General features: G+C 44.1%; 1 protein-coding gene across 1 annotated transcript in view; it reads left to right on the top strand.

Annotated features, from left to right (window-relative positions):
- SHISAL2A (shisa like 2A) overlaps positions 1–17187 on the top strand; it is a 28677-nt gene extending 11490 nt beyond the window's left edge. Inside the window, exons 2-3 of the mRNA XM_049775068.1 lie at positions 530–669; positions 16924–17187. Coding sequence (XP_049631025.1) covers positions 530–669; positions 16924–17174 — 391 coding nt within the window. The 3' untranslated portion in view covers positions 17175–17187. The remainder of the gene's footprint in view (positions 1–529; positions 670–16923) is intronic.
- The last annotated feature ends 1591 nt before the right edge of the window (positions 17188–18778 follow it).

Here is an 18778-nt window from a genome sequence, read left to right as displayed (position 1 = left end):
TTAAGGAAGACTCACCATGCATCTGGACTTTCAGGGAGCAGCATGGGAAGAATTCCTTAAGATGACCACCTGGGGGGCCGGCAAGATAGCATGAAGGTAAGGCGTTTGCCTTTCATGCAGAGAAGGTCATTGGTTCGAATTCCGGCGTCCCATATGGTCACCCGAGCCTGCCAGGAGCGATTTCTGAGTGTAGAGCCAGGAGTAACTCCTGAGCCTTGCTGTGTGTGACCCAAAAACCAAAAAAAAAAAAAAAAAAAAAAAAAAAAGAAAAGAAAAAAAAAGATGATCACCAGGTCCTTGGGGGTAGAAACAAGTTGAAGAAACTTAAGAGGGAAGAGAGAAAAGATGCTGGTCTTGGGTCCCCATGACGTGCATTGAGTCATGTCATGTTTAGTCCCATGCTTAGGCACAGAAGGCCCATTCAAGCCAAGTAGAGACAAAACAAGTCAGAACCAATTGATTCCACTCACACCGCATCTCTTTCTTGGCCTTCCTGACACCCTGCTTCCTTCTGCTCTTCTTTCCCCAGCATTGGTGCCCTGGTAGGCCTGTCCATCGCGGCAGTGGTCCTCCTGGCCTTCATTGTCACCGCCTGTGTGCTTTGTTACCTGTTTATCAGCTCAAAGCCACACACAAAGCTGGACCCAGGGTTAAGCTTACAGACTACAGGTAAGAAAAAAGCCAGCACTCTCCTTGTGTTGGGCAGTCTAGCACCTCTATAGGGGCCATTGAGGAAAGATGTTTGGAATGTTTGTCTCACAGTTGTTCCTGGAATTTTCAGCAGCCGCTCATATTTCTCAGGAGGTTCTTGGTTTGAGCATTTCTGTCCCAAATGCTGTGCTCCATATTTATCAAGATTGATTGGTAAAGTCAGTACTTGCCATATAAAAATGAATCTGCCTGGTGGCTTTTATAAGACAATGTTTTAATTCTAGTCATAGGAACGCAAATTCATATTACTCCAAGCACAGTAGAATAAGAGAGGGGTCAGAGAGATAGCACAGCAGTAGGGCATACCTAGATTCAGGACAAATGGTGGTTTGAATCCTGGCATCCCATATGGTCCCCCATGCCTGCCAGGAGCAATTTCTGAGCGAAGAGCCAGGAGTAACCCCTGAGTGTGGCCGGTTGTGGCCAAAACAAATAAATAAATAAATAAATAAATAAATAAATAAATAGAATAAGAGAAACTTTTAGTCTTTTAATTAATTTAGAAACTATGTTGTCATCTTAGATAATTTGATACTTGAACTATATGCTTCATTAAATAAGCCATGGGGAGATTCAAAGGGGCAAAAAAAATAGTGTTGATTTTCACAGATCTTTATTACTTGTAATTTTGGGGGGGGGACACACCCAGTGACACTCAGAGGTTACTCTTGGCTAAGCGCTCAGAAATCACTCCTGGCTTGGGGGAACCATATGGGACATGGGGGATCAAACCACGGCCTGTCCTAGGCTAAGCAAATGCCTTACCGCTTGTGCCACCACTCCAGCCCCTATTACTTGTATTTTTATCATTTTCTCCAAGGAATTATGAAGATAAAGATCCTATAGCTAGAAGGTCTTTCATATAACATGGCAGACAAACTTCAGAAGGGCATTTATTATTGTCTTTATTCTACAAATGAGATAATCAAGTCAAAGAGGTTAGATGACTTACTAGAGTGATCACAGGTAATATACAGAAAAACTAACATTCAATGTGGGTAATAGCTGGGCCTCAAAGAGAGAGCTAAGATGCGATCATTGGTAAAATATTAATTTTCCACTTAACAACTTGCTTTACAAACAACAATACATGATGCTGCTCAGACCCTGATGACGGTGAGTAATCCTGCTGTGACTGGAACAACAGGGCTGGCTTTGAGGTGCATAAATTCCTCTAACTTCCTTTGGAGTCAATGGCAGGGCTATAGACAACATTACTAATCATAGAGTGGGAGAAATAGCATAACGGCTAAGTCTCTTGTCTATTGTATGACTCACAAGCTTTAATCTTTGGTATAGCAGTCCCTGAGCATCACAAGAGGTCACTTATGAGTACAGAGTCAGGACTAGTAAAATGATGTGCCCCCCAAAACAAAACAAAAATAGTCTAAGCACAGACCCTTCTTGTGATAGTTCAGATGTCAATTCTCACATGAAAGACCACAAATGTCTTAAATAAGGATATTATTAGGGGAAAAAGTTCCATTATGTAATTCTAGGAATGAAATTTTGTAAAAAAAAAAAAATTGTGAAAATTGGGGCCAGAGAGATAGCACAGCAGTAGGGCATTTGCCTTGCATGCAGCCAACCTGGAGTGAACCTAGGTTTGATTCCTGGCATCCATATGGTCTCTCAAGCCTGCCAGGAGTGATTTCTGAGTGCAGAACCAGGTGCAATCTCTGAGCACCACCAGGTGTGGCCCTCCCCAAAATAATGCCAAAATTGTGGAAAAATAAAGGTTTGAATTACAAAAAAAGGAACTTTTAGCACTGCTGTTTATATGTATATATTTTATTTATATATGAAGTTGTTCCTTTTGAGACAAAGAGATAGAAATAAGCAAAAAGTGAGAAAGAAAAAAGTGAGAAAGAATTGCTTCTTTTTTCACTAATATTTGGTATATGAATTTTAAAATAATGTCACTAAATGATAGGTATCAGACCCTGAGCACAGGAGGAGAAGATCTGAATGTGCATTAAGAGGCTCAGTATGGGCACCTGCCAATCTAGAAATACAAATGCCAACAAAAATTTTCAGGGAATTTGTCTAATTTATTCTAAAATTAATCTAGAAGAGTAAAGAAGTAAGAATAGGCAAAAACGGGACTGGAGGGGCAGAGCAATAGTGCAGCAGATAAGGTATTTGCCTTACACAAAGCTAACCTGAATCCCCTATGGCTCTCCAAGCACTGCCAGGAGTAATTTCTCAATGCAGAGCCAGGAGTAACCCCTAAGAATTGCTGGGTGTAGCCAAAAAAAAAAAAGGGTGGGGGAACTAGAGCAATCATACAGCAAATAGTATGTTTCCCTTGAACATGGCCTTCTTGGGTTCAATTCCTGGCACCCTAGATGAGTGGGCCCCCAAGCCTGCCAGGAGTGATATCTGAGTTCAGAGCCAGGAGTGTGTAAGCACTGCCAAGTGTGACCCCAAACACAGAAGACAAATGGACAAAAATATTTTGATAAAAGTAAAAGAAGGCTCTTGTCCTGTTTGATAATAGGATATCTTAAAGAGCCAAGGGAAGGGCATGGCTCAGTGAGAGAACACATGCTATGCATGGGTTCAATCCACAGCACTAAGGGGAAATGGAAAAGATACAAGGATAGAGCTAAGGAAAGAGAACACAGCACCTGCATGGCCCGGCTCCAGGGCCCCCTGAAAATTGCTTGGAAGGCCTTAGAAAAGACATAAGTATTTTTCAATGTAATATTGACACAGAAATATATAAATTAAATTGAGCAATGCCTGGCTACCAGATGTTATTACATAACCCACAATAAAGAAGACAGGGCCGGGGAGATAGAACAACATTTGGAGCTTGTCTTTTTTTTTTTTTTTTTGGTTTTTGGGCCACACCCGGCAGTGCTCAGGGGTTACTCCTGGCTCAGAAATAGCTCCTGGCAGGCACGGGGGACCACATGGGACACCGGATTTGAACCAACCACCCTAAGGTGGTCTTGGATCGGCTGCTTGCAAGGCAAACATTGCTGTGCTATCTCTCCAGGGCCAGGAACTTGTCTTGACCCAACTTGAATCTCCAATACCACATATGGTCCTCAAGCACTCCAGGAGAGACACCTGAGCCCAGAGCCACATATAAGCTGCACGCACAACTGAGTTTGGTTCAAAAACCAAACAAATAGGGCCCAGAGAGATAAAGCAGTGAGTAGAACACTTTTCTTGTACATAGTCAATCCAGGCTCTATTCTCTAGCATTCCATTTGTCCTCCAAGTACTGCCAGGTTGATTCTAGAATGCCAAGCTAGGAGTAACCTCTGAGTATTATCAGGTATGATCAAAAATAAAACAAATAAAAATGATGACAGCATCCTACCATAGAGAATTATCTGATCCAAATGTTAATAGAACTTGTGCTTAGAAATATGGGGCCGGGCGGTGGCGCTAAAGGTAAGGTGCCTGCCTTGCCTTGCCTGGGCTAGCCTTGGATGGACCTCGGTTCGATCCCCCGGTGTCCCATATGGTCCCCCAAGCCAGTAGCAACTTCTGAGCACATAGCCAGGAGTAACCCCTGAGCGTTACCAGGTGTGGCCCAAAAACCAAAAAAGAAAGAAAGAAAGAAAGAAATCTTAGAATACAGAGTTCAGAAACAGTCTAAATTATAGGAATTTGAATAAAACAATATTTAAATAGGGCAAATCGGGGCCAGAGTGATAGCACAGAAGATTTGCCTTGTATATGGCTGACCCAGGACAGACCCAGGTTTGATCCCTGGCATCCCCTATGGTCCCCCAAACCTGCCAGAAGCAATGATTTCTGAATCCCTGAGCACTGCCAGGTGTGGCCCCTCCCAAAAGATCATAAATTTTTCTTTGCATCAATACAATTAAAAATCAAATATGAGCAATGTAAAAGGTTCTATAAACTACTTTTAAAGAAATAGATCCAGGGCTGGAGCACATGTTTCGAATGTGAAAGACTGAGGTTCAAACTCCAGCACTACCAGCAGTGCCATCCAAAACCAAAACAAGAACAGAAACCAAATGATGGGAAACAAACATTACAAATCCAAGTCTCATTGTTCATAAATTTCTTATTTGTGTTTTTGTCTACTTGCTAAACTTATTTGTAAACTTAAAATCAATATACAGAGGTGGTGATATATTGTACAGTGCTTGACTTGCAGGTGGCCAATCCAGGATTGATCCCTGGAACTACTCATGGTCCTCCCAGCACTGCCAGGTGTGATCCCTGAAAACAGAGCCAAGAATAAGACTTGAGCACTGCCAAGTTTGGCCCCAAAACAAAACAAAAATGTAAAATAAATAGTGTTTCTGAGATCATCTGTGGATTGGACATGAGCTGAGTAGCCAACAATTTTATTTCAGCTGAATCTGAACAAGGCCATTCTTTGCAACCTTGTTCCCCGCTCTCAAATTTAACCAGGGTAGCATATTGAATGTCATGGTATTTTGCCTTTTTTTGTGACATTTATTGGCGATTTCATTGTTTAAAAGGCCCCTCTCATGCCGTGCATAAATGTTCCCCTTTGTTCTAAAACACAGGGAAGCTGTGAAGTGTCTTATTGAGAAAATCCTTCTTAGAGAAGCTTCCCTCAGAAAAGAACTGGGAAGCTGTTTTCCCTCACGAGCTCTGTGTTAATAAATCAATAGCATGTACTCAGTGAGGTGTCTTTAAACAAAATCACCTGCAAAACAAAGTTATACATTGATCAGTTGCCAAAAGTGATGTAATCAGAGACTCCCAGAACTCTAAATCTAGTTCTAAGAACAGTGATTCAGCACTCACTCATTTAGCATCTACATAGGCTTTAGAGCAGGAACTATGATGAATAATGAGGATCAACTATAAAAAAAAAAATAGAGGATGAATATTCAGAACATATAAACAAACCTTTCCACAAGTGAGGAAAACATCACACACACACACACACACACACACACACACACACACACACACCTTAAAAGATGCTCACTTCACTAGTAGACAGGATAATGTAATTTTTTTGTTTTTGTTTTTGTTTTGTTTTTTTAGGGGTCACACCTGGCGGTGCTCAGGTGTTACTCCTGGCTATCTGCTCAGAAATAGCTCCTGTCAGGCACGGGGGACCTTATGGGATGCCAGGATTCGAACCAACCACCTTAGGTCCTGCATTGGCTGCTTGCAAGGCAAACACCGCTGTGCTATCTCTCTGGCTCCAGGATAATATAATTTGAGAATGATGTCACCCGCTATATTCCTCCCTCAATAATTACATTAGCACAAGTCAGAGAACGGATCACATTAATAGTGAATTTGGGTGTGGAGAATAAATGCTTACTATTGCTAGTAAGATTATAAAATGTCACAATTTGTGTGTAGAGCAATTTGACAGTAACTGGTTTTTTTTGGGGGGGGGGTCATACCCTGTGGCGCTCAGGGGTTACCCCTGGCTCTGTGCTCAGAAGTCGCTCTTGGCAGGCTCAGGGGACCATATGGGATGTCTGGATTCGAACCAGGGTCTATCCTATGTTGGCCACGTTCAAGGCAAATGCCTTACTGCTGTGCTATCGCTCCAGCCCTGACAGTACCTGTTTTTTTGTGTTTTGGGGTTTTTTTGTTTACTTGTTTGTTTTGGGTTTTTTTGGGTCACAACCAGCAACACTCAGGGGTTACTTCTGGCTCTATGCTCAGAAATCACTCCTGCAGGCTCGGGGGACCATATGGGACACCGGGATTGGAACCATCATCCTTCTGCATGCAAGGCAAACATCCTGCCTCCATGCTATCTCTCCAGACCCCCCAACAGTATCTGTTTAAACTAAAAATTATTTTACTCTGTAACTCAACAAACTCATATCTAATTACCTGCTTTAGAGAAACAGTAGCATTAGGAGAGGATTAGTGAAAAATGGGTGTCATGGGCCCAGAGAGATAGCACAGCTGCGTTTGCCTTGCAAGCAGCCGATCCAGGACCTAAGGTGGTTGGTTCGAATCCCAGTGTCCCATATGGACCCCCGTGCCTGCCAGGAGCTATTTCTGAGCAGACAGCCAGGAGTGACCCCTGAGAACCGCTGGGTGTGGCCCCCCCCCCAAAAAAAAACGAAAAATGGGTGTCACTCAGGGCTGGGAAGATACTCAAGGGGCTGGTGCTCAAGCCGACTATGTACAGAGCCCTAGATGTGGTCTCCAGACCAAATGACCCCCCAGATTTAGCTCTGGTAGAACTAGTAGTATAACTACTGAAGAGTGTACTTTTTTCCTCAAAAGGATGTCATTTTAACTTATTATATTGGCAACAAATTAATTCTTATTCCTCTACTATTACTTGTAATAGTAGAGAAATAAAGAAATCTGGTGCAGCAGTTAAAAGAAACAAACAGGCTCTAATCTGGGACTGGAGAGAGAGTATAATGAGTTCAGTGTATGGCTCGAATGTGGCTGACCCAAGTCCCAGCTCCAGCATTCCAAATGGTTCCTTGACTACCAGGAGTGATTCCTGGAGTAATCCCTGAGCATTGCCAGATGTGACCCAAAAACCAAAAAGAAAAAGAAAAAACAGGCTCTAAGTCTGTCAGAATCAGGCCTCAAGTTCCAAAATAGGACACTGGAGAGGCACAGGTCTGGAAGCAAAGGTCAGTATAGGAAATAATCCACACACACTGAAGGGGGTGAAACCAATTCAAGAATTCCCACACAAAAACCTTCCACTCATAAGAAGCAAGCAGCTCAGTGGGAGAAATCTGGAAATGCAACAGAGCATTTTCCTGAGACTGGGGATTTTTATTAGGAAGAAGAGACCACACCCTGAGGTGGAGAAGAAATGTCTAAACACCATTCCCAGGTGCTACATTCAAAGATGTTTCCAACCAATGAGTAACAAGGCTTATACTGAGTGAGGTGAGATCCCATAAACCCCACATCTAAATAATCCATCTCAGTTGCTCTTCTCAATAATTGGGGGAAGTTGAAATCTTCAGACTATCTCTATTTCACAGATTAGGAAACTGAGGCCCCAAGTGTCAGAGCCAACTCTAGCTCCTTTCTTGTTTGTTTTTGGATTTTAGGTCACACCCGGCAGAGCTCAGGGGCTACTCCTGGCTCTATGCTCAGCAATCACGCCCAGCAGGCTCAGGGAACCGTATGGGATGCCTGGGACTTGAACCACTGTCCTGCATGCAAGGCAAATGCCTTACCTCCATGCTATCTCTCCGGCCTCCTAGCTCCTTTCTTTCCCTCCTCACTCCCGACTTCTTATACCTGCAGAGGAAGAGGAAAGTTCCAACCTCGTGCCTGAAACTTGACTTGTGTTCTCTAGTCTAATTTTCCCAAATACCCAGGTATTATTTACCTATGCTATAGTTGTCCTGGAGAGGTTAGATGATTTGCCCAAGGGGTAAGAGTGCACTGGAGAGCTGGAAATCACACATGTCTTTCCTCCCATCTGACCAGGCTGTATGGGTGGGATGTTCCTGCTTCTGTTCCCTGCTTTCTTTCCTTGCTCTCCTCAGTCTTTCTGAGGAAATACACTCTATTCCAGGGCCCCATAACTGAAATCACCCTCCTACTTTTCACTGGTTGGCCACCAACTGGTTTATTCAATCACCAATATTTGAGGCAGCTTGTGTTCTTTCTTTTCACTTATTTTTAAGAAGAAAAAAATGCATATTCTGACCTTTAACTAAATGATAGCTTTTAGCACGCTCTGCCTTTCGCAGTACTCAGCTCTTAGCTGTTTCCCTCTTCATTAAGGTTTGTCCGCTTTTTGCTCTGAGCCCACTCCATCAACCCAGGAACCTCTTTACACTACTGTGTCAGACCCGGTGTCCAGGCCCACTGGCTTCCTTCCTCGAAGCATCACCTACACTCAGACTTGCACGTCTGTTTGCTGGCCTCTTGCTGGCCTCCTCCTCCACAGCAAGCCCCTCAAGCCCCTGGAGAGAGATAAATGAACCCAATTCCCAGCAGAGGAAACCAAATTTCCACCAATAGAAATGGTTTGGCCAAGTCCATACAGCTAGGGAGCGTGTACTGCTGAATTTCAAACTCTGAACCCTCAGGATCCTTTTATTTTTTCTTTGTTTTTTTTGTTTGTTTGTTTGTTTTGGGGGGGCACACCTGGCAGTACTCAAGGGTTACTCCTGGCTTTATGCTCAGAAACTACTTGAGGGACCATATGGGATATCAGGGATTGAACTCAGGTTGGTCTCATGCAAGGTAAATGCCCTATCTTTTGTGCTCTCATTCTGGCCCCCCTCAGACTTTTTTAAAGCCTATAATCCTTGCACTGAATCTTGGGGTCTTGCTTTCTGAGTGGGGGGCCAGGAAGAACAGGGAAGTCCTTGACAGGAGCACAGTGGATATAGAACAGAACTTCTAGGAAAAGGTTTCTTTGCCCAAGTATTTGTGCTGTCTTATCTCCCAGGCATTATTGCATCCCCCAAATCAGGAATATGATGTAACTTCCTCATTGTGATATTTCCTGAGGAACTAGCTTATTAGAAGTGAGTAAGTTCCCACTGTTATTATAGGCTAGGAATCCCCAAACTACGGTCCGCAAGACACATGCAGCCCACCAAAGACATTTAACTAGCCCACCAGGTGTTGTAGCCACTGCCTGTCCTGCTTAGCAGCCAACTTTTCCTGGCCTGCAATGAGCATGTGTGGGATGTACCCTGCACTCTCTGACTTCCCTCCTTCTCTGTCTCTCGTCTCCTTCTCTCAGTCTCGGGCAGGGATCCTCAAACTATGGCCTCCTCAAATGCAGGCCCATAGTTCCTATTGAAACACTGGTGAATCTGTTGATTTAACTTTACATGTTCTTAAAAAAAATTATTTGTTCTTCATTTTAAATATTGTATTTGTTCTCATTTTTTTCAAAATAAGTTATGTGCAGTATGCATAGGAAATTGTTCATAGTTATTTTTAAATTGTAGTCCAGCCCTCCAACAGTCTGAGGGACAGTGAACTGGCCCCCTGTTTAAAAAGTTTGAGAACTCCTGTTTTGGCACTGTGCTTGAGACTTAGAACATAAATGGGACTATATTCAAAGTCCCATTTAACATGCTCAGCAGAAATTGCCAAAGCTTATGACCATTCTGCTGTGCATACGTAGTGAGTGAGGCAGAAGGGGAGCCTGCAAGAGGCCGTGGTCTATCTTTTGTACATTGAGTGAGACAAATGGGATTAAAGGCAAAACATCAAATTTCAGATTTCCCCCTGAAAGAGGTTGGTAGGAATTCAGTCAGTCATTCTGCTGATCCAAAGGACTCCTTGAAATCAAGTCTGATGCTCTCACTCTGGGTTGTCACCTGACCAGGGTCACCCATCAATTGGTGGACGAGCCTTGATTCCTCAATGAGGGACCTTCCCCTGAAGCAGCTACTCCTGCTCTGCCAGCAACCTCCTGTCCCCACCAAGACCCAGACCCTCTCACTTACTCACACAAAGAGCTCTGTTGTCTAAAGCATTTCTATTAACCATATTTGTGAGTGGTGCTAAAGAGCCAAACCACCTCCTGATGAGTCAATCCTCCCATCCCCCACCACTTGTAGATAGATAGGTACGTATGTAGGTAGGTACGTAGATAGGTAAATAGATAGGTACGTAGGTACATGGGTAGGTACATAGGTAGGTAGATATACAGACAAACAGATAGATGATAGATAGATAGATAGATAGATAGATAGATAGATAGATAGATAGATAATAGATCCAGCAATGATCAGAGGTTACTCCTGGTTAGGTAGTTACATAGGCAGACACATAGATAGATAGATAGATAGATAGATAGATAGATAGATAGATAGATAGATAGATAGATAGATAGATAGATAGATAGATAGATAGATAGATAGATAGATAGATAGATAGATAGGTAGGTAGGTAGGTAGGTAGGTAGGTAGGTAGGTAGGTAGGTAGGTAGGTAGGTAGGTAGGTAGGTCCAGCAATGCTCAGATGTTACTTCTGGCTCTGCTCTCAGTAATCATCACTCTTGACAGTGCTCAGGGGACCATATGGAATGTTGGGATCAAACCAGGGTTGGTTGAGTGTAAGACAAGTGCCCTGGGCCCTGAGAGATAGCACAGTGGTGTTTGCCTTGCAAGCAGCCAATCCAGGACCAAAGGTGGTTGGTTCGAATCCTGGTGTCCCATATGGTCCCTCGTGCCTGCCAGGAGCTATTTCTGAGCAGACAGCCAGGAGCCACCCCTGAGCACCGCCGGGTGTGGCCCAAAAACAAAAACAAAAACAAAAAAACAAGACAAGTGCCCTATCCACTGTACTATTGCTCCATTCACCTCTAAGCAGAAAGAAACCTCTTCTATCTGCTTACTTTAGGCCAATCGCCAGTTTCAAGGTTAGGAAGAAAACATGAGGGGAATCTGGTCATTCTAGAGGTACTAGATAAAGGGAGGCACAGTTCGTATGGGCGTGTCTGAGCACCTGACTTCAACGTGGCTTTGCCATTCTCAATATGTGGTCTTCGGCAAGCCACTGCATCCTGGGCTTAGGTGATTCTGTAATACATGCCCAATAATACCTCCAGAAGTTTAATAAAAGCCTACAGATGATGTTTATGCAAGAGCGCATCTGTCTTTGCTACATGTAAGTTCGTTTATTTTATTATTTGGAGGGTGGGTGGGTTTTCAGTAAGACCTAATAATACATAGGGGTTATTCCTGGCTGTGTGCTCAGGATCACTTCTGGTAGGGCTAAAGGGGCAATATGGGATGCTTAAGGTCAAAGCTGGATTAGTCACATGCAGGGCAAACACTTTACAATCTCTTTGGCTTCAGTAGTTTGTTTTTTGGGTTTTTTTAAACAATGATTGTTCTCACTTTATTATTGGACACTTAAGTTTCTAAGTGTCCAAGTTAGTTTCCTGGAAGGGACTACACATATCTTAAAGATAAAAAACAGGTCTTAAATGTCTTTTATCTTGTAATCCAGCAGTCAGGGTATGCTGACTAAGTGAAGAGTCCAAACTTTGGAATGAAGCAGAAACGAAAGTGAATCCTGGCTCTAATACTTAATAGTTGTCAGTGTTTACTTTTTCCTCTCTTGGTCTTAGTAATTTACCTGTAATACAACAGTAATAGCTGTCATGAGGAGACCTTAGGTGAATCAGGTAAGATTGTAATACCACAACATTCTAAACAAATGGACACAATTACACATTTGTTTATTTAGGTTTTGGAGCCACATCCAGCTGTACTCAGGGCTTATTTCTGGCTCTGTGCTCAGGGATCACTTCTGATGCTCTCAAGGCACTAAAAAAGGTAATAGGGAATCTGGCTTGACTGAGTACAAGACAAGCACCTTACCCACTGTAGTATTGTTCAGGCTCCTCTAATGTAAGTTTAAAACAAAACTTGGAGGGTCAGAACAATCATACCATGGGGGGTGCTTGCCTTGCATGCAGTCAACCTGAGATACCAACTTGGCATTTCATATCTGCCCTCAAGCCCACCAGAAATAACCCCTGAGGACAGCTGGGTGTGGCCCCAAAAGCAAAATAAAACACAAAAACAGAACTTGAAAGTTGGTGAGATGGTTCAGAGAGTCAGAGGACCTTGGGGCTAGAGCAATAGCATACTGGGTGGAGTATTATCTTGCATGTAGCTGACTGGCTTCAATCCCTGGCATCCCATATGGTCCCAGAGCATCGCCAGGAGTGATTCCTGAGTGCAGAGACAGGACTAACCCCTGATCATCAGGAGTGGACAAGAAAAGGGAGGGAGGAATGGGGTGGTGGTGAGGAGGCTGGAGTACCTGCTTTGCATGTACCTGGGACTCAATCTCTGGCAGAGTATAGTTCCTTAGCACCACCTGGAGCAACCTCTGAGTAGCTGAGTAGCCCCTGAGAATTCTTGAGTGTGGCCTAAACACGACCCCCATGAAAAAAATACCCTCAATGTATTTGTGCTGTTAAATAAATACCCTATGAAAGGAGGAAGAGGGCCCGGAGAGATAGCACAGCGGTGTTTGCCTTGCAAGCAGCCGATCCAGGACCAAAGGTGGTTGGTTCGAATCCCGGTGTCCCATATGGTCCCCCGTGCCTGCCAGGAGCTATTTCTGAGCAGACAGCCAGAAGTAACCCCTGAGCACCGCCGGGTGTGGCCCAAAAACCAAAAAAAGAAAAAAAAAAAAAAAAAAAAAAAAAAAAAAAAAAAAAAAGAAAGGAGGAAGAGTTTCAGGAGATGGGGGTGGGGTGGAAGGATGGGAGTGGAAGAAAGATAGCACAGCAGATAGGAACAGGGCATTTGTCTAGTGTGCTGCTGACTCAGTCTCCACCCCCAGCACCTCATACAGTCTCCTGAAACTGGCCAGCCATCATCCCTGAAAGCCAGAGCCAGGACTAAGTCTTGAACACAGCAGGTTGTGGCCTAAGGAAAAAAAGAAAGGAAAAGAAAAGAAAAAAAAAAGGAGCCTGATAATGGTTCCAACAAAGAACTTTTTGGTGTAGTGAACCTCCTGGGAAGTACTTAGGGAACTGGGGCTATTTGCAGCTTTATCCCATATCAAGGAGGCTGGACAGTTCAATGGTCAGACCCAGTGGCACCAGATTCTATAGTGTGTCATGCCCAGTAGTTCTCAGAGGCTTCCAGGGCTACACTTATGGGGCTCAGGAGGTCATTTGGGGCTGGGGATATGGCTTAAGCCCTTGTGAATGCAGTGAATGTTCCCCTTGGCACCTGATCTATCTTCCTGACCTGCACAAAGGACTTTTGTCCAGAATATATAAAGAACCCTCTAAACTCAACATTAGGGAAACAATTACAAGAACGGGTACTGAGCGATAGCACAGCAGCAGGGTGTTTGCCTTACATGTGGTCTACCTGGGACAGACCCGGGTTCAGTTCCTGGCATCCCATATGGTCCCCTGACACTGAACCTGCTAGGAGCAATTTCTGAGTGCAGAGCCAGGAGTAACCCCTGAATGCTGTTGGGTGTAGCCCAAAAACAAAAAACAAACAAAACAGTGACTACAAGACTTAGACAGATTTCACTGAAGAGAATAGATGAAAATAAGTCAATGAAGATAAATTACATTCTCTTTTTTTTTTTTTTTTTTTTTTTTTTTGGTTTTTGGGCCACACCCGGTGATGCTCAGAGGTTATTCCTGGCTATGCGCTCAGAAGTCGCTCCTGGCTTGGGGGACCATATGGGACGCCGGGGGGGGGGGGGGATCGAACCGCGGTCCGTCCTAGGCTAGAGCAGGCAAGGCAGGCACCTTACCATTAGCGCCACCGCCCGGCCCCAAATTACATTCTCTTAATCTTTTTCGTTTGGTTGGTTGGTTTTTGCTTTGTACTCAGGAGTAATTTCTGGTGATGCTCAGGTGACCATATGGGATGTCAGGGCTTGCACCCAAGTTTGCATGTGCAAGGCAAAAACCTTACTCACTGTGCTATTGCTCCATCCCCTGTTTATAATTTTTTATTTTAGGGCTACACCTGGCAGTGCTCAGGGGTTACTCTTGCTTCTGCACTCAGGAATTACTCATGGTAGGACAGTATGGAATACTAGGGATCAAACTTGGGTTGGTTGCATGCAAGTCAAATGTCCAACCTGTTGTACCATCATCCCAGCCCTTATAAATTTATTTATAAGATAAAACTGCATTTACTCAACACTCCCAGAAAAGTGCACATAAAAACTTTTAAAATTGGGCGAACAGAAGGGCCCAGAGAGATAGCACAGCGGTGTTTGCCTTGCAAGCAGCCGATCCAGGACCAAAGGTGGTTGGTTCGAATCCTGGTGTCCCATATGGTCCCCCCATGTCTGCCAGGAGCTATTTCTGAGCAGACAGCCAGGAGTAATCCCTGAGCACCACTGGGTGTGGCCCAAAAACCAAAAACCAAAAAAAAAAAATTGGGCGAACAGAAAGATCATGCAGTGGATATGGCATTTGTCTTGGATGCAGCTGATCCAAGTTCTATTTCTGACTTCACATATGGTCCCTCAAGCCCACAGAGCAAGGAATAAGCCCTAAGCACTGCTGGTGTGGCCCACGAGTAAAAAAAAAAAAGTTTTTGAATAAAATTTGTAACTTATTAAACATTATCTCAGTGTCAGTCTCCTAGTTTGGATATTGGTCTATGGTTTTGCCAGTGTTATCAGTGAGAAAAGTTCAGTTGTAGCATACACTGGAACTCTGTAGTATCTTGTAAGTTCCTGTGCCTTGAATTATTTTATTTATTTATTTTTTATTTGGGGGGCATACCTGGTGGTGCTCAGAGCTTACTTCTGGTTCTGCATTATGGGGTCACTCCCAGCAGGCTCAGAGGACCATATAGGGTGCCAGGGATCAGGTAGGCCACATACAAGGCAAGTGCCCTACTTGCTGTACTATTTATTTAGCTGGTCTTGCCCTGCTTTGAATTATTTTAAAACAAAAAGTTGAAAGCAACATAAACCCAAAAAGGGATTTGTTAACTCTGTAGGTGAGAAGTGTAATAACTGTAAGGTAGGATGATTTAAATAAAAATTCATAGTACCCTCAGGCTTGTGACTACTCTTCTAAGCCTCTCATTTAGGACTTCTATTTCTTTCTCTCTCAGATGGCTTTTCCTTATTGTAGTAAGTTGATTGCCAGCAGATTGTGTGACTACAAGCATTTTGTTCTCCCAGGAGAGAGAAAGAAAGCACTACATCCTTCTTCATTCACACATAGACATGAAAGGCTTGAGGTTTGTTCTGAAAAGACCACTCTGAGTCATGAATTCACCCCCCAAATCAAACTCTGCCCAGGAAAAAGCAAGGCATTGATTGCACATGATGAAGCCAAGGAATGGGAGCACATAATTAGCTCAGTTTTCATCAAGCCTTACTCCTGATTCTGGAATAGGGCCAGTCTCATTCCAAAATAATTGCTAATACCAGGTACAAAGATGTTAGGTAGCCAATTTCCTTCCTGAACCTAACTCTTCCCTTAGTTTCCTAGGTACCATTCTTCCTGGGTCTCTGCCATCATTAAGTCTTAAAGAATAAAGATTTTTTAGATAGAAAAGGCATAAAAAGGTTATTCCAGGCAACAGAAACAGCACAAAGTCCCAGAGATTTGAAAGAATAGGCTCTTTGAGAACACAGTGCAAAATTTGATGTGGTAAACCATAGAGTTCTAGAAAGAAAAGTGATTCATAACAAAGCTGGAGGAGGGCTGAGGTCAGTACACACAGAACCCTAATGCTATTTCAAAGATAGTAAAGGGAGGCTGTTAAAGGCTTTTAGAGAGAACACTATGAGTCCATTGACCTTAGAGAGAAAGGGCTCCCAGTTTTCTACCTGAGTAGTGAAAGACCCAATGAGTGGAGCCAAAAAGGACTGATGGGAGTCTGGGCAGAGGCAGATGAAAGCCTGACCCAAGGATGACCAACCTTGAAGATGGAGAGCAGAGCGGACATGAGAAACTGTGATTCTGTAGAATTAGCAAGACTTGATGAATCACTTGTCTTTGCGAAGGGCTTGGGAGAGATAACATGAGAGTTCACTCACATTTCTGGCTCCAACGCTTGATACAGTTTATATCCAAAAAGACAGACCTGCTAAATTGTGCCAAATGGTCCTGGTAAATCCAGGGGAGGATTTAGAAATTGCCATGGGATTTAGTTCTGGAAAATCTTAACTCCCCATGGGAGTAGAAACAAGTAAATTTAAAATATAGCAGAATAAGTCAGGGGAGTCAGAAATTAAAATGCCAAGTGAGCTTTCACTTAAACTCAGTAGAGGAAGAGGGAAGGCAGTGAAATAGAGGAAGAGGTCTGGATGGATCTATCCTCATTTATTTGTTTAGGTCTTGGTGCCACATCTGGCAGTGCTTGGGATTTGCTCCGTGGCTCTGTGCTCTGAGATTGCTCCCTGTAGTTCTAGGGAGATCTGTGTGTTGAACCCAGACCTGTCACATGAGCTGCATGTGCTCAATCTGTTGAACTACATCTGGCTGGATAACGTGAGTTTTTTTATACTATCTATCTCATAGGCTTGTGGTAAATGTCATTTTGTCTCCTGCTTATTATCTGTCTACCCAGCTTAACCTCAACTTCTTGAAACTGCCATCCTTGTCCACCAGATAGACTCTCATTAATAAATTAGTGTGTTAAAGAAGTGATATCTTTAGGACTCTGAATACAGTCCTGCCACGGTCAGCAATCAGGAGGGTTCAGCAGAGTGTATGATCCTGGTGGGGAGTAACAGGCAGCAACATGATGTTCCATGCATGTCCCACTCTGCCCCCTCCCTGCTGTTTTTCAGGCCCTGAGGAGACATCCCCTGACTGCCAGGTTGGGAAGATGGACAATTTGGTGGAGGTACCAGGAGTGAGATCTCTTGGGCAGCCTTTCCCCTTCTTGAATCCACACGTGGACTGCCAAGAGGAACTGACTGTGACCCCCAGTCCCTTCTTCAAGCACTGCTTCATGGCCACAGTGACCACCAGCAGCATTCCTGGCAGCCCTGAGGAGACACCCGTCCCTGATCCAGACTCTCATGTACCAGCTCCATAAATGGCCAATAAATACCTGCACCAGCCTCTTCAGGAGTCTCTTGTTGTGAAAGGCGAGAGTGAATAGGCAGAATGACTTTGGGGTTTAAGACCAATTTTCCCAGTACCCCTAGCCCCCAGTTCTGCTGTGAATTCAGCTCCTCTGAGTGGGGGGGGGGTAATCTGGCTCCAGGGGAGGTCAGACCTTAGTCCTGGGAGACATTTTCCTGCAGCAGGGGAGAAAGAGGAATCTCTCTTTGCCTGGGCAGTAAAGGACTCTGCATTGGCACAGGGCATAGCGTTCAGGGTACTAGGAAGGCCATTGGGACCTCTGCCTCTTCAGCCACTCTGGTCGCCTCAAGGAAGCCATGCACCCGCCACATTGAGAAGAGGGGGAACCAGAAGAGGCAACAAGCAAGAATTGTGTAAATGGGGACCATGGCCAGGAAAAAAAAAAAGACAATCGGATATGGCTGTTGAGAAATTGATGTGAACTATTCAGGGCCCAGCCAGGCTGAGTATATTTTGGGGACCACACCTGTCTTTGCTCAAGGGTTACTACTACCTTTGCACTCAGGAATATCTCCTAATGGTATTCAAGGATCCTGTGGGATGCCAGGAATCAAACCCAGGTGGGCTGTGTGCAAAGCAAACTCTCCTCTATCCCTGTACCTATCGCTCCAGCCCTTGCATATCATTCATTTTTAGGATGGGAAAGCAAATGAACAAGTGAAAGAATGAACCCAACTGTCCCACAGTGGAATATTGTCGCCCCCTCTGGGGTCTTGGTAAAGTCTGTCACCTAGAGCCCAGGTTCCTTTGCTGGGTTGTGGCAAATGTTGAATGAAAGGAATCCACTACCCTTCATAACACTCTTCACAAACGTGAAAGTGCTACAACGTTTTGAAAGTCACAGTTCTATTTCCATATAACTTGGGGGTTGAATGCTGGGACTCCGGAATCAAATGCCTATTTCACATCCTGCCATCACCCTTTGTGGAGAGGTGTCTTTATGCCTCCAACTGCCTGAAAGTTGGAGAGACTCGAGATCTGCACAGGAGAGACTCGAGATAGTTTCCCCACTGGCTTTGGGTAGAGCTAAATGGGTTCATGTCAAATATTTAGAACAGGGTGGGCAAATGGCAAATACTCTGGCTCACTATCTCTACTAATTTTATTTTTAAAATCTGAAGCGAGGGGCCGTGAGGTGGCGCTAGAGGTAAAGTGTCTGCCTTGCAAGTGCTAGCCAAGGAAGAACCGCGGTTAGATCCCCCGGTGTCCCATATGGTGCCCCCAAGCCAGGGGCAATTTCTGAGCGCTTAGCCAGGAGTAACCCCTGAGCATCAAACGGGTATGGTCCGAAAAAAAAAATCTGAAGCGATAGCAAAGTATATGATGTATATATTAGATTGTGTTCAGTGCTTACACCTGGCTCTTTATTCAGAAATCACTCCTGGGGGCCTTCAGGGACCACATAGAACACTAGAGATTGAACCTGTGTCAGCCACATGCAAGGCAAGTTCCCTACCCATTGTATTATCTCTCTAGCCCTGCATCTCTTTAAAATATATTTCCCTTCCCATTCTTTGTTTTGTTTGTTTTTTGTTTTGGGGTCACACCTGGCAC

Source organism: Suncus etruscus, chromosome 6 (genome assembly GCF_024139225.1).
Source record: "Suncus etruscus isolate mSunEtr1 chromosome 6, mSunEtr1.pri.cur, whole genome shotgun sequence".
Taxonomy (NCBI): domain Eukaryota; kingdom Metazoa; phylum Chordata; class Mammalia; order Eulipotyphla; family Soricidae; genus Suncus; species Suncus etruscus.
Note: the sequence above shows the minus strand (reverse complement) of the source record. Positions and strands in the feature narration are given on the sequence as shown.